Source organism: Megascapheus bottae, chromosome 34 (assembly GCF_031878675.1).
Source record: "Megascapheus bottae isolate mThoBot1 chromosome 34, mThoBot2.hap1, whole genome shotgun sequence".
Taxonomy (NCBI): Eukaryota; Metazoa; Chordata; class Mammalia; order Rodentia; family Geomyidae; genus Megascapheus; species Megascapheus bottae.
In genome coordinates this window covers 4,426,391-4,448,680 of record NC_143542.1, presented here as the reverse complement: position 1 = coordinate 4,448,680, position 22,290 = coordinate 4,426,391, and the positions used below count along the sequence as shown (strand labels likewise).

At 52.0% G+C, this 22,290-nt stretch overlaps 1 protein-coding gene across 1 annotated transcript in view; it reads right to left on the bottom strand.

Moving 5' to 3' along the window:
- Zan (zonadhesin) overlaps positions 1 to 19,798 on the bottom strand; it is a 45,375-nt gene extending 25,577 nt beyond the window's left edge. The window contains 18 exon segments of the mRNA XM_090324079.1: positions 1,320 to 1,504; positions 2,759 to 4,429; positions 4,462 to 4,604; positions 4,917 to 5,380; positions 5,445 to 6,328; positions 6,664 to 6,748; positions 8,247 to 8,518; positions 10,050 to 10,193; positions 10,282 to 10,360; positions 10,746 to 10,837; positions 11,349 to 11,513; positions 13,328 to 13,480; positions 14,202 to 14,289; positions 14,441 to 14,712; positions 14,860 to 15,006; positions 16,032 to 16,084; positions 18,288 to 18,454; positions 19,626 to 19,798. Coding sequence (XP_090180205.1) covers positions 1,320 to 1,504; positions 2,759 to 4,429; positions 4,462 to 4,604; positions 4,917 to 5,380; positions 5,445 to 6,328; positions 6,664 to 6,748; positions 8,247 to 8,518; positions 10,050 to 10,193; positions 10,282 to 10,360; positions 10,746 to 10,837; positions 11,349 to 11,513; positions 13,328 to 13,480; positions 14,202 to 14,289; positions 14,441 to 14,712; positions 14,860 to 15,006; positions 16,032 to 16,084; positions 18,288 to 18,358 — 4,968 coding nt within the window. The 5' untranslated portion in view covers positions 18,359 to 18,454; positions 19,626 to 19,798.
- Positions 19,799 to 22,290: the final 2,492 nt, after the last annotated feature.

The following is a 22,290-nucleotide window of genomic DNA, read 5'->3' as shown; positions in this document are numbered from 1 at the left end:
GCTTGAACTCAGGGCCTGGGCACTGTCCCTGAGCTTTGTCGCTCAAAGCCAGAGTTCTACTTCTTGAACCACACCTTCGCCTCCAGCTTTCTGATGCTTAATGGGAGACAAGAGTCTCCCAGACTTTCCTGCTTAGGCTGGCTTGCAACTGTTCTCCTGAGTAGCTAGGATGACAGGTGTGGAGACATCTCACTCAGTATTGGTGTGAACACTGCCTGGATGTGTGCTCTGTTCTCCATTGAGAGATCTCGTGAACTTTTCTGCCTCGATTGGACTCAAATCTCTGTCTTCTCTAGAAGGTAGGATGCCAGAAACCACCAATGGCCAGCTCCCTTGTGCTTTTCAGAAACATGAAATGAGTCTATTTTTCTGGGTACCAGCATGGTGGCTCATGCCTATAATCCTAGCTACTCAAGAGGCAGAGATCTGAGGATTGAGGTTCAAAGCCAGCTCAGGCAGGAAAGTTTGTGAGACTCAGGACCTGGGTGCTGTCCCTGAGCTTTGGGGCTCAAGGCTAATGTTGTACCACGTTGAACCACAGCTGCACTTCCCATTTTCTAGACGTTCATTGGCGATAAGGGTTTCAGGCCTGCTATAATAAGTGCTCTAGCACTCGGCTACACCCAGCTTCAGGTCAGAGTAAGGACTTAGCACAACACCATGGCTCTTCTGCATGGCCAATCAGCAGCGTCTACTAAGGTGTGAGCTTCACAGCAACACAGGAGAGCAAAATCCAGACACTGCTGAACTCCAGTGGCTCATGTCTGTTCTAGCTACTAGGGGAGGCTGAGACTGCGTGAGGCTGGAAAAAAAGAGTGTGCAAAACCCCTTGTCAACACAGAGTGGAGCCCAGTGGCATGCACCTGTCATTCCAAGGTAGGCAGAAGACTCAGGCTGATTGAGGGCGGAAGGGGCATGCCAGCTTAGGCAGAACAGTCTATGAGGCCTTTCCTCTGTAACTGCTGGACGTGCTCTATGCCTGTCATCCTAGCCACAACAACTGAGTCCAAGCTGGGTGTCAAATGGTTCACACCTATAATCCCAGCTGCTCAGGAGGTTGAGATCTGAGGATCTTTAATCCAAAGCCAGGCCAAGTGGTAGAGTACTTGCCTAGCAAGAGAGAGGCTCTAAGTTCAAACTCTAGCATGCTGAAACCAGACACGCCCATGCTGAACGAACAGTTCCTTCATTCGCAGAGCTTTGAACTGAGTCTATGGGGCAAGACAGACTCATTTTTACCTGGCAGCAGCTGCAGCTAAAACCTAAGGATTCTCCATCAACCTCCCCCTCGCCATAAGCCCCGCATCCTGTGGCCTTACCTGATAGTATCTGTTACCATAGAAACAGTGACAGGACAAGGCACTGATGCAGTTGTTCTGGCTCAACAAAAAGCCTTGATTGCAGACACAGCCCGGCGAGCAAGGTAGCTTACAAGTGGGCCTGGGGTTCTCACAGGAGGCGGGGCACATACAGAAGTCATAGTGGGCATTTGGCGGGCAGCTCACTGAGAAGAGAGGAGTCACTGTCAAGCTTTCTGCCCACAGCTGGTCCTCAAAGCCTCCCCTCCCCTCCTACACCCCTAAAATCAAATTCTTCTCTAAAGGTGGCCTATCATTATTCTGCTGAAAGTTCTAACATGTGACAATACCGAGAGACCTTGAAGACACTGCTCAATGAGAAAATCATGTGAGCTGGGTGCTGGTCACTCACTCCTGCATTCCTAGATACTCAGGGAGTGAGTCTTGAGCCAGCCTGGACAGAAACATCTAGAAGAGTTTTTTTTTTTTTCTTCCTAGTCCTGGACTTGAGCTCAGGGCCTGAGCACTGTCCTTGGACTTTCTCAAGGCTAGAGCTCTACCACTTGAGTCACAGCACCATTTCTGGCCACTGGCGTCTGGCCAAGCTTTATATTTTTGAGGTATAGTTCACATGCAATACTGTTCCTCCTCTTTTTTGGCCAGCCCTGGGGCTTGAACTCTGGGCTTAGGCTCTGTCTCTGATCTTCTTTTGCTCAAGGCTAGCACTCTACTACTTGAGGCACAGCACTACTTCCAGCTTTTTCTGAGTAGTTTATTGTAAATGAAGTTGCAGGAACTTTCCTGCCAGAAATGGCTCCAAACCACAGCCCTCAGATCTCAGCCTATGAGAACAACTCCTCCTCCTCCTCCTCCTCCTCTTCTTCCCTCCCCTTCCGCCAGTACTCAGAGCTTTGCCCTATCCCTTTTCACTCAAGGCTGGCCCTTTACCACTTGAGCCATAGCCCCACTTCTGACGTTTTGCTGGTTAATTGGTGATAAAGGTCTTCTAGATGGGGCTGGGAGTTTGGCCTAGTGGTAGAGTGCTTGCCTAGCATGCATGAAGACCCGGGTTCGATTCCTCAGTACCACATACACAGAAAAGGCCAGATGTGGTGGTAGGAGCACTAGCCTTGAGCGAAAGGAGCTCAGGGACAGTGCCCAGACCCTGAGTTCAAGACCCAGGACTAACAACAACAAAAAACGTCTCATAAAACCCTTTTGCACAGGCTTGCTTTGAACTAAGATCCTCTAGACCTCTGCCTTCTTAGTGGCTAGGAAGAGAGGCAGGAGCCACCTGTAGCCAGCTCAGTCCTCATTCTTTTAAGAAAAACAAGCCCCCCAGGACTGACTCATGTCTGCATCCAGGGCAGCATTTCTACTGGGAAAATTCCTCTCTAGAACTTCCTCCCACTCACCATATTCCACTGTCAGCCCCATGGCTGGCGTCCCAGCCCTGATACCTGTGGTAAGCGTAGCGTTTCTGGTGGTGGGTGGGGCCCAGCTGGTTCCTGAGGCCAACATTGTTGACTGAATGCCGAGAGTACTCTTTTTTGTGGGGGCCGTGGGCCTTTCTGTGGGGACCATGGGCTTTTCTGTGGGGACCACGGGCCTTTCTGTGGGAGCCGTGGACCTTTCTGTGGAAGCAGTGGGCCTTTCTGTGGGGACCGTGGGCTTTTCTGTGGGGACTGTAGACCTTTCTGTGGGGACCGTGGGCTTTTCTGTGGGGACCACGGGCTTTTCTATGGGAGCCGTGGGCCTTTCTATGGGGACCGTGGGCTTTTCTGTGGGACCTGTGGGCCTTTCTATGGGGACCACGGGCTTTTCTGTGAGGACTATGGGCCTTTCTGTGGGGACCATAGGCTTCTCTGTGGGGACCGTGGGTTTTTCTATGGGGACCACAGGCCTTTCTGTGAGGCCAATGGGCTTTTCCGTGGGGACCACAGGCCTTTCTGTGGGGACTGTGGGCTTTTCTGTAGGGATCATGGGCATTAGGATTGGGATGGTGGGTTTCTCTGTAAGGACAGCTGGGTTTTCTGTGGGTATTGTGGCTATTTCAGTGGTTGCTCCCACTGAAGCCATGGGCACTTCAAATTGGACCGTGGTAGATTCTGTGACTGCTTGTGTAGGAAATATGGTTGTTTGAGTGGTCATTTCTGTCAGAACCATGGTCATTTCAGCAGTTGTTTCTGTCAGAACCATGGTCATCGCAGTGGTTGTTTCCAGTGGGACTATGAGAGCGCCTGTGGTCGTGGTCATTTCACTGAGTATTTCCAACGGGATACTGGTTGCTTCTGCGGATACTTCAGCTGGGACTGGGGTTGGGACTGGTTCATTGAAGTCAACTAAAACAGAAGCTGCTTCTGTAGGTGATACAGCAGGGACTAGGGTCGATCCAGCTGGAAATGTGGTTGTTTCTGTGGTCAAGCTCACTGGAAACGTGGCTGTTTCTGGGGCTGACCCCACTGAAAATGTGTTTGTTGCTACCACAGTAGGGCTAGCTGGAAACATGGCTGGCTCTGCAGTAGCTCCAACTAGAAACGTGGCTGCTCCTGGGGTTGACCCCCCTGGAAACATGGCTTCGGTTACCATGGTAGGCCCAGCTGGAAACGTGGCTGCCTCCATAGTCACTTTAGCCGGAGCTGGTTTTGCTGTTGCCGGGGCTGTTCCTGCTCCCCCTGGGCCTGGCGCTGCTCCTGATCCCTCAGGGCCTGGTGTTGCCCCCGATCCCTCAGGGCCTGGCACTGCTCCAGCTCCCGCAGGGCCTGGTGATACTCCTGCAGGGCCTGGTGCTGTTTCGGCTCCCGCAGGGCCTGGCACTGTTCCTGCTCCTGCAGGGCCTGATGATACTCCCGCAGGGCCTGGTGATATTCCCACAGGGCCTGGCATTGCTCCTACTCCCGCAGGGCCTGGTGCTGCTCCTGCTCCCCCGGGGCCTGGTGTTGCTCCGGCTCCCCCAGGGCCTGGTGATATTCCTGCAGGGCCTGGCGCTGCTCCTTCAGGGCCTGGTGCTGCTCCCGCTCCCGCAGGGCCTGGCGCTGCTCCCGCTCCCGCTGGGCCTGGCGTTGCTCCCGCTCCCGCAGGGCCTGGCGCTGCTCCTTCAGGGCCTGGTGCTGTTCCCGCTCCCACAGGGCCTGGCGCTGCTCCCGCTCCCGCTGGGCCTGGCGCTGCTCCTTCAGGGCCTGGTGCTGCTCCCGCTCCCGCTGGGCCTGGCGCTGCTCCCGCTCCCGCAGGGCCTGGCGCTGCTCCCGATCCCTCAGGGCCTGGTGCTGCTCCCGCTCCCGCAGGGCCTGGCGCAGCTCCCGCTCCCTCAGGGCCTGGCGCTACTCCTGCTCCCGATCCCCCAGGGCCTGGTGCTGCTCCCGCTCCCCCAGGGCCTGGCGCTACTCCTGCTCCCGATCCCCCAGGGCCTGGTGCTGCTCCCGCTCCCTCAGGGCCTGGAGCTGCTCCTGCTCCCCCAGGGCCTGGCGCTACTCCTGCTCCCGATCCCCCAGGGCCTGGCGCTGCTCCCGCTCCCCCAGGGCCTGGCGCTACTCCTGCTCCCGATCCCCCAGGGCCTGGCGCTGCTCCCGCTCCCTCAGGGCCTGGCGCTGCTCCCGCTCCCCCAGGGCCTGGCGCTACTCCTGCTCCCGATCCCCCAGGGCCTGGTGCTGCTCCCACTCCCTCAGGGCCTGGCGCTGCTCCCGATCCCCCAGGGCCTGGTGCTGCTCCCGCTCCCGCAGGGCCTGGCGCTCCTCCTGCTCCCCCAGGGCCTGGCACTGCTCCCGCTCCCTCAGGGCCTGGCGCTGCTCCCGCTCCCGCAGGGCCTGGCGCTGCTCCCGATCCCTCAGGACCTGGTACTGTTCCTGCTCCCGCAGGGCCTGGCGCTGCTCCCGCTCCCGCAGGGCCTGGTACTGTTCCTGCTCCCGCAGGGCCTGGCGCTGCTCCCGATCCCTCAGGACCTGGTACTGTTCCTGCTCCCGCAGGGCCTGGCGCTGCTCCCGCTCCCGCAGGGCCTGGTTCTGCTCCTTCAGGGCCTGGTTCTGCTCCTGAAGGGGTTGACGATATTCCTGCTGGGCCTGGCGCTGCTCCCGAAGGGGCTGGCGCTGCCCCCACAGGGGATGTGGCTGCTCCCACTAGGGATGTGACTGCTTCCGCTGGGCTTGGCACTGCTTCTGCTGGGGCTGGCGCTGCTTCCACTGGGGATGTGCCTGCTTCTGCCTGGGTTGTGCCTGCTTCTGCTGAGAAAGTGGCTGTCAACGCTGGGGACGTGCCTGCTTCTGCCGGGGTTGGCCCTGCTTCCACCGGGGATGTAACTGCTTCTGCCGGGGATGTGGCTGCTTCTGCGGGGGATGTGCCTGCTTCAGCCGGGGTTGGCTCTGTTTCTGCCAGGGAAGTGGCTGTTTCCGCCGGGGATGTGCCTGCTTCCGTGGGGAAAGTGGCTGTTTCCGCCGGGGATGTGGCTGCTTCCGTGGGGAAAGTGGCTGTTTCCGCCGGGGATGTGGCTGCTTCCGCAGGGGATGTGCTTGCTTCTGCTGGAGTTGGCCCTGCTTCCACCGGGAAAGTGGCTGTTCCTGCAAGGGATGTGGCTGCTTCAGCTGGGGTTGGCACTGCTCCCACAGGAGATGGCCCTGCTTCGGCCGGGAGTGGCCCTGCTTCCTCGGGGGCTGGCACTGCTTCGGCCGGGGTTGGCCCTGTTTCGGCCGGCATTGGCGCTGCTTCTGCAGGGGTTGGCGCTGCTTCCGCAGGGGTTGGCCCTGCTTCGGCCAGGGATGTGGATGCTTCGGCAGGGGATATGGCTAGTTCCACTGTGGCTGGCACTGCTACAGCTGGGGACGTGGCTACTTCCACGGGAATGGGCTTTTCTGTGGAGGCTAAGGGTTTCTCAGTGGAATGAGTGGGTTTTTTAATGGAGAAAGAGGGCTTTTCTGTTAAGACAACGGGCTTTTCCATGGGGACAGTGGGTTTTCCTGTGGGAGTCATTGTAGAAGTGGGGGCAACTGCAGGTCTGGTAGGACTCACTGCCAGTGTGGGTGCTGCTGTGGTGGTGACCTCTGAAACAACAAAAACAAAACAAAAGCCTGGAGTGTAGTTGCAGTCATAGACAGCCTCCTTTTACTACTCCTAACTGGAATAAGTGGGCCTCCGAACTCTAACCTTTACTTCCTTAAGCGTTCAACAGACCTCCCACCTATGTGTGCGATACTACATGGGGTTCAGGAAGTTCAAACACAAGCAAGACAGTGGGTGGTACATTTTGGGGGTTGTGGATGGAGCCCCAGGAATTCATGGTCCAGGGAAGAGAGAGATAACAGAATCCTAGAGCCCATGTTGGACACTGGCCTCACAGAACATGAGTAAAGAAAAAGGGCCTCTGTGGCCATCTTACCTCCACAGATTCTGTGGCTGATCTTAATAAAACGCACAGCAACAAGGAAGGCAGAGTTGCTACCCCGGGTCGCCTCAAAAAACAGCTGAAAGCAAGGAAGGTGAAAAAGGAAGAGAAAGGCAGTGCTGGCAACTCAGTACCACTGGCTGACACATTTCCTGCCAACCTGCCACATGTGCCCAACAGTCTGAACTGCCCTGGCTAGTTTTTTTGTTGTTATGGTTGTTTGTTTGTTTTTGCCAGTCCTGGGCTTGAGCTCCGGGCCTGAGCACTGTTCTTGGACTTTCTCAAGGATAGAGTTCTACCACTTGAGCCTCAGCACCACTTCCGGCTTTTTTCTATGTATATGGTACCCAAGAATTGAACCTGGGTCTTCGTGCATGCTAGGCAAGCACTCTACCACTAGGCCAAACTGCTGGCCCTGACTTGGCTGTTAGAACCCTACCTCCTCTCTGCTACCTTTCCAGATCCTAGCCCTTGACACCCCTCCACACCCATATTCTTGGTGATACTGAGGACTGAGCTCAGGGTCTTATTCTTGCTAAGTGAGTGTTCTACCCCTTGAGCTATGCTTTTCTAATCTGTTTTTCATCTACAGTTGTGTATATGCATTTTTGACAGAATCTACCCATTTATCTGTTTGCCTGTCTATATTGTATGTGTGTGTGTGCTGATCCTGGGGCTTGAACTCAGACTAGGTGCTGTTCCTGAGATTTTGTGCTCAAAGCTAGTGCTCTACCACTCGAGCCACAGCTCCATTTCTCGTGTCATTTGTTTGTTGTGATTAATTATATATAAGAGTCTCAGAGGGCTGGGAGTATGGCCTAGTGGTAGAGTACTTGCCTAGCATGCAGGAAGTCCTGGATTTGATTCCTTGGTATCACATACATGGAAAAAGCCAGAAGTGGCGCTGTGGTTCAAGTGGCAGGGTGATAGCCTTGAGCAAAAAATGTCCAAGGACAGTGCCTAGGCCCTGAGCTCAAGCCCCAGGATTGGCAAAAAAAAAGTCTGAGACATTCCTGCCCAAACTAGTTTCAAAACATGACCCTCAAACCTCAGCCTCCTGAGTTAGGTGGGATTAGAAGTGTGAGCACCAGTGCTCGGCTCCCAGTCAATCTTGGGACTGAGATCCTACTACCTCTCCTTCTCAGCCAGGATTATGGCCATACAATACAGCACCACATCTGCCTTGGTGTTGAGATAGGCCTTGTTTTTTTTGTGTGTGTGTGCCAGTCCTGGGCTTAGACTCAGGGCCTAAGCACTGTCCTTATTTTTTTTTCTCAATGCTACAACTCTTCCACTTGAGCCACAGCACAATTCCTGGATTTTTTTTCTATGTGTGTGGTACCAAGGAATCAAATCTGGGTCTTCGTACATGCTAGGCAAGCACTCTACCACTAGGCCAAACTCCCGGCCCTGAGATAAGGCCTTCTTAATGTTTTTGTTCAGGCTGGCTTCAAGCTGCAATCCTGTCTCTACTTCCCCAGGAGCAGGGATTACAGGTGTGGCCCATGATTCCTGGCAGCGCTGGGCCCCTTCACTACACCCTGTATAGAGACATACAGGTCCAGTCACCATCTCACCTGCATGGGCTGTTGATAGCCGGAAGGGACAGTGACAGAGCTGTTCAGCCATCCAGGGCCCTGAGCCCCAACACGGTGCCACAGAGTAACGGGGGAACTACCCGCAGGACTCCCCAACAGGAACTTGAGCATGGAACCTTTTCCAAGGCCATTCATGTGGTAGGCAAACTCCACACAGATGTCTCCTGGAGCACAGAAGGGTCGGCTCCCCAGCCGGACAGATTGCCCCGCCCGGGAGAACTTGTCTGCCTCAAAATAAATATAGTGTTCTCCTGGATAAAAAGAGGGGAACCAGCAAGGTGAGACACTCCAAAACACACATACACATACAAAACACAACACACACAAAACACACACACACACACACACACACACACACACACACACACACCATGCTACTGCGATCATATTTGGATTTTCTATTTTTTTTTTTTTTTCCCAAAACTGGGGCTTGAACTCAGAGCCTGGGTGCTGTCCCTGAGAATTTTTGCTCAAGACTGATACTCTGCCACTTGAGCCATACCTCCACTTTCAGCTTTTTGGTATTAATTGGAGGTAAGAATCTCATGGATTTTCCTGTTCCAAATCATGATCCTCAGATCTCAGCCTCTTGAGTAGCTGGGATTACAGGTGTGAGCCACCATTCCCACTGTCTAAGTAGACATGCAAAGCACACATTATTGCATTTTTTGGTTATTTTGGGCTTCTTACTAAAGAAGTCAGGGAAGACGGTAAAATATCAAACCGGCCACCCAGATTCCACAGTCAGAAATACCCAGAAACCACCAGTCGTAACTGGTAATTTTTTTAACTATTTTTTTGTAGGTCATGGGGCTTGAGCTCTTCAGCTCAAGGCTACCACCCTACCCTTGAGCCAAAACCCACTTCCCGTTTTCTAGAGGTTAATTGGAGATAAGAGTCTCAGGTCCTTTTGTGCTCAGGCTAGCTTTGAACCTTGATCCTCAGATCTCAGCCTCCTGAGCAGCTATGATTACAGGTGTGAGCCACCACACCCAGCTATAATTTTACTTAAAAAAAAATTTTTTTTGCAGTACTAGAAGCCTATGCATACTAGATCAATGTTCTATTGGCAATTCTGGGGTTTAAACTCTGGGCCTTCTTGGCTAGTACTCTACCACTTGACTCATGGCTCTAGCCCTACTTTTTTTGCTGGGTATTTTGGAGACAGAGTCTCATGCACCGACTTTTCTTCACAGGTTGACCTCAAATCATAATCCTCCAGATCTGAGACTTCTAAGTAGCTACGACTGTAGGTGTGAGCCTCCAGCACCTGGTGACACAGCTTGTGAAGCCTGGGGCTTACTCAAATGGGAATAGTGCATTTTCTTGGGTTATCATGATTATTCTAAAGCTTTGAAGACCCTCAATTAAGCCTGCCCGGTCCTCGGCTTGGTCCCATGCAAAGTCCCCAATAAACTCAGAGCTGCTGGCTGAGCTTCCCCCAACACCCTCCAGTCATGGCTGGAGCGAGGCCTCACTGAGAATAGGGGCCGTGGCTCATTGGCTTGAGGCGTCCTCAACCTGGAACTGGTGGCTGATGTCTACAACCCCAGCTATTCAGGAGGCTGAGATCTGAGGATCATTAGGGTTCCAAGCCAGCTGGAGCAGGAAAGTCCACGAGACTCTTATCTCCAATGAAGCACAAAAAAAAACTGGAAGTGGAGCTGTGGCTCCAATGGTAAAACACTAGCCTTGAGCAAAGAAACTTAGGGACAGGGCCCAGGCCAAGTTCAAGCCCCCGGATTAACACACACACACACACAAAAGAAAAGAGCTCCTTACCTCCATACGTGGAATCTGCAGAGCCTCCCACAATGGTGGGGAGGTTTTTGCTTCCCCAGGCCCAGTGTCCACCATCGCTGAATACATGGGTCCAGTCGCAGAAGGGATGGGCGCTGTCTTCAAAGTCGCAGTGAGGGAAGCTCTCTAGCCAGTCCGAGAGAGAGGTATAAGGAACTTGAGCTATGGTTCCCATTTCCCCCATTCCCACTGACAGGGGGTACCTCCCACTCACCTCCACAGGGAGCGATGCTTATGGCATCCACGGCGACTGATGGCTCTGGAATGATTCCGAAGATGCCCACCACGGTGAACTGGAGAGAAGCGGGGAGGGGGGAGTGGGCAGGAAGCCCACCCCTGCCCATCCTCAACTCATGCCAACTTGGGGATGACCAACAAGCACAAGGGCCTTTACCCCTTACTTTTTTTTTTTTTTTTTCCCCATCCTGGTACTAGGGCTTGAACTCAGGGCCTTGCACTCTTGCTTGGCTTTTTTGCTCAAGGTTGGCATTCTGTCAGTTGAGCCACAGCTCCACTTCGGGCTTTTTGGTAGTTTGTGGACAGTAAGAGTCTCACAGATTTTCCTGCTAGGGCTGGCTTCAAACTGTGATCCTCAGATCTCCTGAGGATCTCCTGAGCCTCCTGAGTAGCTAAGGTTACAGGTATGAGCACTGGTACCTGGCTGTAATTCTTTGATACCTGAATCTGTCCCTGTCCTGTGTAGTTGACAGAAACAGGCTTCCAGGTGGGTCCCGGCTGTCCTGAGAAGATCGTGTGTTTCCGGATGTTGCCTATGATGGACAAAATACCAGACATATGAGCCTCGGGGAGTGGAGAATTGAAGGGTCAGTTACCAAGGGAACCATCGGCCAATATTCCCTCAACTGCAAGCAATCTCTTTCTCTTTCCTACTGGGAAACATACTGGGACTTGAACTCAGGATGTGGAGTGCTGTCCCTGAGCTTTTGCACTCAAGATTAATTCTCTACTACTGGAGCCACAGTTTCACTTCAGCTTCTTGTTGTTTATTGGAGATATAGAGTCTTGAGGTTTTTCCTGTCTGGACTGGCTTTAAACTAAGATCCTCCAGATCTCAGCCTCTTGAGTAGCTAGGATGGAAGGCTTTGAGCCAGTAGTACCTGACCAAGGCACTTCACTTGTCCCAAATCCACTGCCCTCCCTGTATCCACTTCATGGAACAATCTCACACTCACCCCAGATTTTCCTTGACCCTGAAGGACCCATCCCTTTGCAGATGCACCCCAGGCACTGCAAAACCCACGGGAAAGCCTCTCTTTTAACCTAGGAGGGAGGCGTAGACGAGGAGGGCTGCGTCGAGAGAATGTCCCCACAGGATGTAGTTGAAGGAAAGGGTCAGGCAGCCATCGGACTGACTCAGGGGGCTCAGGAGAACAGACTTCTGTCCCGGCTTTGCGTTTTTGGGATCCAGGAGCATGTAGAAGCCATCTGTGAAAGGAAAATGACAGTGAGGGTGCGGGGAGCTGCAGCCCAAGGGGGTGTCAAGAGATAGCCCCAACTGCTGCCTTGAGGCAGGAGGGCCGAGTGGGCTTCACCTGGCCTCTGGCTGCGGCCTGCACCCACCCAGGGGCATGGATGAGGCCCTGGTGGGTGACTAACAGGAAGCCAAGCACAGAACCCTGTCCTGAGTCTTCAGGTTGGTTCCCTGCATGAAGCTTCTTTCTATTTTGTGCCGGCCCTGAGGTTTGAACTCAGGGCCTAGGCCCTCTCAGTCTTTTAGTTTTTCACTCAAGGCTGGTACACTACCACTCGAGCCACACCTCCACTTCCAGCTTTTTTCACACACACACACACACACACACACACAACAACCTGAAGAAGAGAGTCTCACAGATTTTTCTTGCCTGGACTGGCTTTGAACCGTGATTCTCAGATCCTCCTGAGTCCCACAAGCTGGTGAGGAGAGAAGGCCGCGCACCGGCGCGCCCGATGACGCAAACCCAGGCAGCCAATCACCTTGCACCTTGCTCGGTGACGCAACCAGTAACTAGGTGGGATAGGAAGGCGGCTGCGGACTGGCGCGGGGAGGGGGGGGAGCGAGCGTGCGCATGCGCGTGTCCGGGCGAGGTTGGATCCCAGGATCCAGAGGAGCTGATAGGTAGGGAAATGGCGGGAGCGGGAGAGCAGGGCATGAAAAGGCAAGCTGGAAGGGAAGGAAATGGGAAAACGGTAGCATTCCTCTTGTTTTCTCCCGAGGGGACTTGTGACAAATGCAAAACAATTATTTAATTTTTTTTTTCAAAGGAATCAGCATGCATGCCTGTAAACTCAGCACTGACAACACTGAGGCAAGTTCCATGCCAGCCCGGGCTACCTCGACCAGCATGCTGGAGGACTCGGATTCCATTGCCAGCAGTGCCAAAAATTAACTACTTAAATAAAATCAGGCAGAGCAAGCTGCAAGTCTGCTCCAAATCCTTCCTAGAGAATAGAAAGCACAGTCCTGACTGTAGCATTCGAGGCTCCAGGGTCCCAGCCCCGTGAAGATGCTGACATCACAGCCCTTGTTGAGCTTGAAACCTCTCACAGTTCAGGGCCTTTGCACAGCTGGCCCCTCTGCCCCTGATGTTCTGCCCCATTCCCAGTATTTTGGGGGTTGTGTTTTGTCACCTCTTTCAGATTTGTGGGGCCTAAGGGGAGATCTACTCTGGATACTATTTAAAATCCACAATGCCTCCCTTGATTTTTTCCCACAGCACTGTTCACCTCCTGTGTGATTCAGGGTGTTGTAGTGCTTGTTTTGTGTTTGTGCCAGCATTGGGGCTTGCACTCAAGGGCCTGCACACTGTCCCTTAGAGTTTCCATTTTCCTGGTTAATTGGAGATCAGAGCCTCGCAGATTTTCCTGCTTGGGCTGGCTTTGAACCTCAATCCTCAGATCTCACATCCTTTGAGTAGCTAGGATTATAGGCGTGAGCCACTGGCGTCTGCCTGTAATTCACTTCTTTGTTTGGGGAACTATATCTCTTCTTCACCTCCCCTTGTCTGTGGTGCATACTGGTTCTCAGCCTACCACATTATAGGTACGTTGTAGAGAAGGAACGAATGAAGAATGAAGAATCCCAGGTCAGGAACCTGCAATGGAGGAAGCTGGCAGTGCCGCCATCAAAGCTGAACTGAGGCGTGAGATTGCCTAAATTCCCCCGGACAGGCCCAAGGCAGGTATTGTAAAGTGTGTGGAGGTCGTTGGAGGTTACAGGAAGGTACAGGAAGGTCCCAGCATGGCGCAGGCTCAGTACTCACGGCCAGGACTAGAGAAGTCATCTTCCGGTCCCACACCTGGCTTTCCTGATGACCCATTCTTCTGGACCCACTTGGCCCCTGTGGCAGTGGGGATCCAGCTCCAACCACAGAGGTCATTGAGAACATCAAAAGTGCACATTTTCATCATGCAAACTGAGAGACAAGAGAGGAAGAGCTAGCCAGACATCATGGCTCATACCTGTCACCCCAGCTACTCAGGAAGCTGAGATCTGAGGATCATGAAGCCAGCCTGGGCAGGAAAGTCCGTGAGACTCTTCTCTCCAATTAGCCAGCAAAAGGATGGAAGTGGAGCTGTGGCTCAGGTGGTAGAGTGCCAGGCCCTGAGATGGAGCCTCAACAGTGGCACAGGAAGGAAGGAAGGGAAGAAAAGAGCTGTGTGTGTGCACCAAGGCTTGAACTTGGGGCCACTGGCTCTTGCTTTCTGCTTGGTTTTCTTGCTCACATCTGGCTTTTTACCACTTCAGCCACACCTCCAGCGCAGCCTCTTTGCTAGTTAATTGAAAACAGGCCTCAATTAACTTGCTCAAGTTTCAGTTTCCTCATCTGAGAACAGATGGTGCTCTACCACTTGAGCCATAGCTCCACCTCCAGTTTTTGCTGGTTAATTAGAGATAAGGGTCTTACGGACTTTCTTGCCTGGTGGGCTTCAAATCTCAATCCTTAGCTTCCTAAGAAACTGGGATTACAGGCGTGAATTACTATGTCCAGCCGAGTCACAACTCTATATTGAAGAAGGACCCCTCCTTGCCTGTGGCTGCTTTCCGAGTCAGACCCTGGGCTCTGAGGCACTCCATGGGGGATCAGAGAGGAAGTAACAGATGACAGGCAGGAGATGGGAGGGTGGAAGACTCACCCCTATTGCAGGTGCCACGGTGGATGGACAGGGCATCCAGGGAGATGTCCAGGAAGGGAGTATTGCCCCTCATTCCCTCGAATATCAGCTGTGGAATGGGGGCACAGAGACCCCCCAGCCTCATGAGCCACTTGAGCCACATCCCTCATTTCTCCTCCTGTCCCTTTGTTGCTCAGATGCCCCCCCCTCCTCACAGCCCAGCCCCCACACCCTCTCCCAGCCTCCCCCTGGGGGCTCACCCGGCTCGGCAGGATGAGCTCGGCTGGCAGTGAGACGGTGGTGGGCATCCAGGAGGGACTCTGGGTGTTCACGTGTTTCCAGAGCACTTTGGGGCGGTTGTCCTGCGTCCCCATGAGCAGGAGGAGTCTGAGCTGGGCACCCCATGACAATCCAAACATGTGGTAGGCAAAATAGAGGCACAGTGGGCCGTGTTCCCAAATATCCGGGCTACGTAGGCGGGCCACTCCACCCGTCCGGAAGGTTCGAGAATCCATGTGCAGGTAGTAGCCCTCTGGAGGAGGCAGAGTCCAAGATGCTGAGGTCCTGCTGTCCCCAAATGCCACCCAGCCCGCACACCCACCCCCGCCCCCACTGCTCAGAGCCCAGCTTCTCCTTCCATGCTCCTCCTGCCCACTAGATTTCCCTCCGGGCTCCTCACCTCCACTGGGATAGCCTCCAGGAGGCCCAGAGATGCCAGTTGGGGAGGGCCCACTGGCTCGAATCCAGTCCCCATCATCTGCAGAAACTTGGGACCAGTCACAGAGGGGTTTGCTGTCATCTTCAAAGTCACACTTAGTGATAATGGCTATGGGGCGGGGGGTGGGGGGAGAATAAAAGAAAGGAGCCAATGAAGCCTTAGAGAGGGCAAAGGGGGAAAGAAGGTAGGGCTAGGCCACAGAGCCGCCCTGGGAGATGGGGTCAGGAGGGTCACTGAGCTTAGGGGGAGGTGACGCTGCCATTTGGAATCAGAACAGAGGCCTGGGAGACAGCAGGTGAGGAAAAACTCAGGGTGGGAATGCGGGTGGACAGAACCGTAGCCTGCAGGGTTATGAGCTGTGCTGGGGAGGTTTTGCTGTTATTGTAAGTCTTCTTTTTTTTTTTTCTATTAGAATTTTTGTGTTTTTGGTTTTGTTTTGTTGTGTGTTCATTTTTTTGTTTTGTGAGACAGGGTCCTGGTAGATAACCTAGGCTGGCCTCAAATTCAACACCCTCCTGCCTCTGCCTCTGCCTCTGCCTCCTAAGGGCTGGGGTTATAGGCGCGTGCTACCACCCCTGGTTGTTATTATTGTTTATTTGAATGGGGAGCTCCCTTCCCCCCTCCCTCTTTCCTTCCTTTTTAGTAGTGCTGGGCTGTGAACTCAGGGCCTTGTCCCTGCTGCACAGGCCCTTTACCACTGAGCCATGCCTCCAGCTCTTTATTTGCATGGGTAATTTTGAGATGGGGGTCTCCCTTCCTGCCTAAACACAAGGCTGGACTGCACTCTGTCTGTTTCAGGCTTCCTGAGGCAGCTAGGATGATAGGCCTGCGCCAGAGTACCCAGCTTCTTTCCCTTGAGGTGGGTTCTGGTGAACTCCCCAGCCTGGGACTGGCTTGGAACCATGACCCTCCCAATCTGAGCTCCTAATCCCAAGCTCTAGGGGTTACAGGCCACCCGTCAGCGGCTGCTGGAGAGGAGCTCCCCAAAGGGCTGGGCTTGCTGTTGTCCCCATCACTTTTGCCCTGTTCACATCATTGCCTTGTTCTAAGGACACCTAAGATGACTGCCCTGGGCTGAGGACTGGATTTCCTCAGGGACAGGGTCCCGAGAAGGGATGGGAGGCCTGACTTACAGTCATCCACAGCGCGACGAACAAATACCTCCCAGTCCAGAGGGTTCTGTGTCCTGGAGGTTGGAGAGAGCGAAATGTCACCCTTGTCATGAAATCAAGAATTATAAGACTCAGCTGGGCACGGTGGCTCACGCCTGTAATCCTAGCTACTAAGGAGGCTGAGATCTGAGGATTGTGGTTCAAAGCCAACCCAGGCACTAAAGAATGAGAGACTCCAATTAATCACTAGAAAACAGGAAGTGGAGCTGTGGCTCCAGGCCTAGGGCAGTAGCCTTGAGCTGAAGAGCTCAGGGACAGCACCCAGGCCCAGAGTTCAAGCCCCATGAGCCAAAAACTAAATAAAATAAAAAAAAAAGAAGTGTAAGACTCTATGATGGTGTATATTCTAAGAGCTGACTTCTGGACGCTTCTTCTCCTCTCCCTTTATTGACCTGTCTGCTTTAAGTGTTCAAAAAAGCCAGGCACCAGTGGCTCTGATTTGCAATGCCTACTCAGGAGGCTGAGATCTGAGGAGCGAGGGCCAATGCCAGCCCAGTCTGAGAGATTCTTATCTCCAATGAGCCACCAGAAAACCAGAAGTGTAGTGGCACTGTGGCTCAACGTGGTAGAGCACTAGCCTTGAGCAAAAGAGCACCAAGATCCTGAGTTCAAGCCCCATGACTGACCAAAACAAATGGAAAAAAAAAATATATATATATATACTTTTTTGCCAGTCTTGGGCCTGAGCTCAGGGCCTGAGCACTGTCCTTGGACTTTCTCAAGGCTAGAGCTCTAGCTCTTGAGCCACACAACCACTTCCAGCTTTTTTTTCTATGTACATGGTACTGAGGATTCAAACCTTTATATCCTACAGAAGCACTCTACCACTCGGCCAAACTCCCAGCCCGAAAAGAAATATTTTAAGAAAGGTCACCCTCAGCTTCTTCCAGCCAGTCTCTTAAAAAGTGTTCTTCCCCTAGCCTCTCCCATCCTACATTCACACAGAAGTGCGCAGAGTCAGAAGTGGTGGGCAGAGGTACTGCCCTCTTAGTGGTTGGTTCTGTTCTGTTCTCCTGGGGGTCTCTTCCCAGGGGACTGGGGAGGGGGGAGTTGTTTTTGTAGTAGGGCTAGATGGATCCCAAGTGCACAGTGGGTGGTGAGATGGGGTTTCTCCAGCTACACCCACCTTGCCACAGGGGCTGAGGTCACCCTGGGAAGCAACCAGCCCACCTGCTACTCTCAGAGACCTGGGGCTTGAACTCAGGGCCTTATTACTGTCCTTGGGCTTTCTCAAGGCTAGTACTCTAGCCTTAAGCCACAGCACCACTTCCAGCTTTTTTCTATGTATTTCGTACTAAGGAATTGAACCCGGGTCTTCATGCATGCTAGGCAAGCACTTTGCCACTACGCCAAACTCCTGGCCCCTGGCCTTCATTTTCTTTTTTTTTTTTTTTCCAGTCCTGGGCTTGAGCTCAGGGCCTGAGCACTGTCCTTGGACTTTCTCAAGGCTAGAGCTCTACCACTTGAGCCTCAGCACCACTTCCGGCTTTTTTCTATATGTGGAACCGAGGAATCGACCCTGGCCTTTCATTTTCTTTGTTCAAGTTCTTAGTCAAATCCTCCTTCCAAGTTTATTCTTTTCTTTCTTTCTTTCTTTCTTTCTTTCTTTCTTTCTTTCTTTCTTTCTTTCCTCTCTCTCTCTCTCTCTCTCTCTCTCTCTCTCTCTCTCTCTCTCTCTCTCTCTCTCTCTCTTTAAATTTTCTTAGGTGTCTATCCCGGGGCTTGAACTCAGGGCCTTGTGCTCTTCCTTATTTTTACCCACTCAAGGCTGGTACTCTACCATTTGAGCCACAACTTTACTTCTAGCTTCTTGCTGATTTGTGGGAGATACGAGTCTCACAGACTCTCCCGCCCAGGCTGCTTTCAAACCTTGATCCTCAGAACAGCCAGGACTACAGATGTGAGTCACTGGCACTTTGCGCCCATCATTTATTGCTGATGCTATCCAAAGTGTGGGCCTACTTTGGGTTTTGCCTATTTTCAGGGGACCTAACTTCTCTGTCATGTGACGTCATCTGTCTACCCAGCTCCAAACCTTCTATTTCTTCTTAATTCCAAATCCCCTAAACTTGTAGTTTCTGGGTCAGCCTGTCTCCATCCCACTGGGATGCTGCCTGCTACCACAGCATGCTGTCTTTGTCTTTAGCCTGCCTGCTGTGTCCACTCAGCTGCCCCCCACTTTTTCTCCCCCCCCAACCCTGCCAAGTCCCTGCTTACCAGGAGGGAGTAGACATGTGGGTCCAGATAGCCCCCATTAGTAGCACCAGAGTCCAAACTGCATACTCCATGAGGGGACCTCAGAGGCAACTCCCGGGGGCAGGGGCAGGGGGCAGGGCAGAGTTTGGGCCTCTCTTCTATACCTCTGGGCCTCGGTCCTTGGCATCCTTTTGAAAAGGTCATGAAAAACAATCAGAAAAGAATCAATGGCACATCCTATGCAGGAATTTGCAATTAAAAATTGAGAAAAAAGGGGGGCTGGGAGTTTGGCCTAGTGCTAGAGTGCTTGCCTAACATGCATGAAGACTTGGGTTTGGGGCCGGGAGTTTGGCCTAGTGGCTAAAGTGCTTGCCTAGCATGCATGAAGACCCGGGTTCGATTCCTCAGTACTACATACATAGAAAAAAGCCGGAAGTGGTGCTGAGGCTCAAGTGGTAGAGCTCTAGCCTTGAGAAAGTCCAAGGACAGTGCTTAGGCCCTGAGCTCAAACCCAGGACTGGCAAAAAAAAAAAAAAAAGACTCGGGTTTGATTCTTCAGTACCACATACATAGAAAAAAGCCAGAAGTGATGCTGAGATTCAAATAGTTAGCTCTAGCCTTGACAAAGCCCAAGGACTGGCAAAAAAAAATTTTTTTGAGAAAAAGTCTGGACACCATGGCTCATGCCTGTAATCCTAGCTAAGCTGGAGGATGAGACCTGAGGATTAGGGTTCAAAGCCAGCCCAGGTACTAAAGTCTGTAAGATTCTTATCTCCAATTAACCACTAGAAAATTGGAAGTGGGGCTGTGAATCAAGGGATAGGGTGGTAGCCTTGAGCTGAAGAGTTTAGGGACAGCACCCAGGTCCAGAGTTCAAGTCTCATGACCAGAAAAAAAACACAAAAGAGTGCTTGCTTAGGATGCATGAAGCCCTGGTTCAATTCCTCAGTGCCACATACACAGAAAAAGCCAGAAATGGCTCTGTGGCTCAAGTGGTAAAGTGCATTGAGCAAAAAGAAGCTCAGGGACAGTGGCCAGGCCCTGGGTTCAAGCCCCAGGACTGGGAGGAAAAAAGAAATAGTTCACAAAGAGAGAAAGAAGGGAAATTTTTTTTAAAGGGAGAGAGAGAAAGTAAGGAAGAAAGACAAAAGGAAGGAAGGAAGGGAGGAAGGAGAGAGAGAGAGAAAGAAAAAGAAAGAAAGGCACACACACTCGTAGGTAAATACCCCAGACCTGAACTACTCAAGTCTCTAAAATACCTAATAATAAAAATGGAAAGGTACATTATTAAATTTCCTGCTCTCAGGGGTGAAGAAAAACAATCCAATACATTCCAATAGAGAGGAACGGGTCACATACTAAAGGTCAATAGACGAGGTCACACAGTTACTATCAGGAAGCAGTAGATGAGGCTATGTAGTAAGGATCGAGGAACAGGAGGCGACGTCATGTACTGAGGATCAGGATCAGTAGATCAAGTGACCTAGTGAGGATCAGGGATCAAACGACATTTAGGGCTTTTCAGTAGCAACCGTGGGTTCTAAAAGACATCGGAATACTGTGCGCAGAATTCCAACGGCAAACCTAAAAATTCTACAGCTAGCAACAGTAGTAAAGACAAGGAGGACAGAGTGAAGGGCAGACCGGACATGACTCGGAAGAACAGAAGAAAACCAGGGTGCCAGCGGCTCACACCTATCATCTTGGTTACTCAAGAGGCTGAGATCTGAGGATCGTGGTTCAAAGCCAGCCTTGGCAGAAAAGTCTATGAGACTCTTACCTCCAATGAAGCAACCACACCAAAAGCCTGAAATGGAGCTTTGAGTTGAAAAGTTCAGAGGCAGTGGCCGGGCACTGAGTTCAAGCCCCAATACACACACACACACACACACACACACACACACACACACACACACACCATTTTGGCCAATGCTGGCCCACATATGAAATATCTTATGGTGGTTCCCAAGATTTGAATGGAGCCAGGAAAGTCCTGTCACCTAGCAACATCGTAGCCACGACACATCCTGACTCCTGAGCCTTGAAATCAGAGCATGGCTGCTGTCCCGAAGCTGTTTTGCTCAAGGCTAGCACTTTACCACTTGAGCTGCAGCTTTACTTTGGTGGTTAACTGGAGTTAAGAGACTCATGAGGCCAGGAGTTGGGCCTAGTGGTAGAGTGCTTGCCTAGCATGCGCGAAGTCCTGGGTTCAATTCCTTGGTACCACATACACAGAAAAAGCCTGAAGTGGTGCTGTGGCTCAAGTGGTAGAGCTCTAACCTCAAGAAAGTCCAAGGACAGTGCTCAGGCCCTGAGTTCAAGCCCCAGGACTGGCAAAAAAAAAAAAAAAGAAGAGTCTCATGGACTTCCCTGCCCGGGCTGGCTTCAAACTTCAATCTTCAGATCTCAGCCTCCTGAGTAGCTAGGATTACAGATGTGAGCACCAGTTCCTGGCCCTCCTAACTTCTTAGGATAACATACTCTCTCATGTTTCAGAGGCTTCTGGAAACAGACCTACATCTATTTTTTTTTTTTTTGCCAGTCCTGGGCTTGAGCTCAGGGCCTGAGCACTGTCCTTGGACTTTCTCAAGGCTAGAACTCTACCACTTGAGCCTCAGCACCACTTCCAGCTTTTTTCTATGTATGTGGTACCAAGGAATCGAACCTGGGTCTTTGTGCATGCTAGCCAAGCACTCTAACACTAGGCCACACTCCCAGCCCTCCTACATCTATTTTTTGACCCAGTCTTGCCACATTGTGTATGATAGCCTTGAACCAGCTCCTCCTGCCTCAGTCTCCTAAGTGCTGGCATTACAGGGGTGTACCACCCACCCGGCTGAGCCACTGAAGAGTTTTAAGCAATGGAGTGACTCAATCACACCTTCATTTTATGGAAGAGCTCTACAGCATGCTGGCCAGGTAGAGTATGAGTCAGACAGGCGCTGGGCAGAGCTGGAGGCCCTGCACACCGATGCCAATTGCCTATGGAGATTCAAAGTCTTTCTGTGACAAGGCACATGCCTATAATTCCAGGACTGAGGAGGCTGATGCGGGAGGGTCAATAGTCCAAGAAGAGCCTGGGCTCCAGAGCAAAACCCTGCATCCAAAACAAAGGGAGCATGGAAGAAGGAAGGGAAGACGAGTCAGAGGGGGGAAGAGATGGAGCCGGAGAAGGAGGGGGAAAGGGAAACAGGCAAGGACAGGAGGAAAAACTCACTTCAACCAATAAGATGCACCTGAACGAATAATTGATACACGCATTCTCAGTTGCATTCATCCTAACTATAATTGCCTTGTCATTCTTTTTTTTTTGTCCAAGACTGGGATTTGAACTCTTGACCTAGTGCTGTCACTTGCTGACATTCTTCCATCTGAGCCACGCCTCTAGTCTCTGCCTCAGAATTCTGAAAATGGGTTTTTGTTCTACCCTAACTGTACCCTACCTAGACCTAACTCTAACTCTAATCTTAATACTAATCTTTTTTTTCTTTTCTTTTTTCACTTCTTATGTATTTTTGGGTGGTTATTAGTCGTGGGGCTTGAACTCAGGGCCTGAGTACTTGTCCCTGAGCTCTTTTGCTCATGCCTAGCACTCTAGCACTTTGAGCCACTGCTCCACTTCCAGTTTTCTAGTGGCTAACTGGAGATAAAAGAGTCTCACAGACTTTCCTGCCCAGCTTGGGTTCGAACTGTGATCCCCAAATCTCAGCCTTCTGATTAGCTAGGATGACAGGCCTGAACCACTGGCACCCCGTGACCCCTAACCCTTTCCACAATCCTAACTAGAAAACTCAGTGGACTCTTAACCCTCAATCTAATCCTAATTCTGCCCGAATCTTAAATGGAAACACAAATACTCTGCATTCATCCTAACATTTACTCAACAGGCGACTCTAGAAAAGATGGTCAAAAACCTATTCCACAGCTGGGTTCTAGCAAACTGGGAGGACTGCAGTTCAAGGCCAACCCAGGCAAAAAGCTCACAAGGGCACCATCTCAACCAATGAGCCAGGCATCGTGGTGC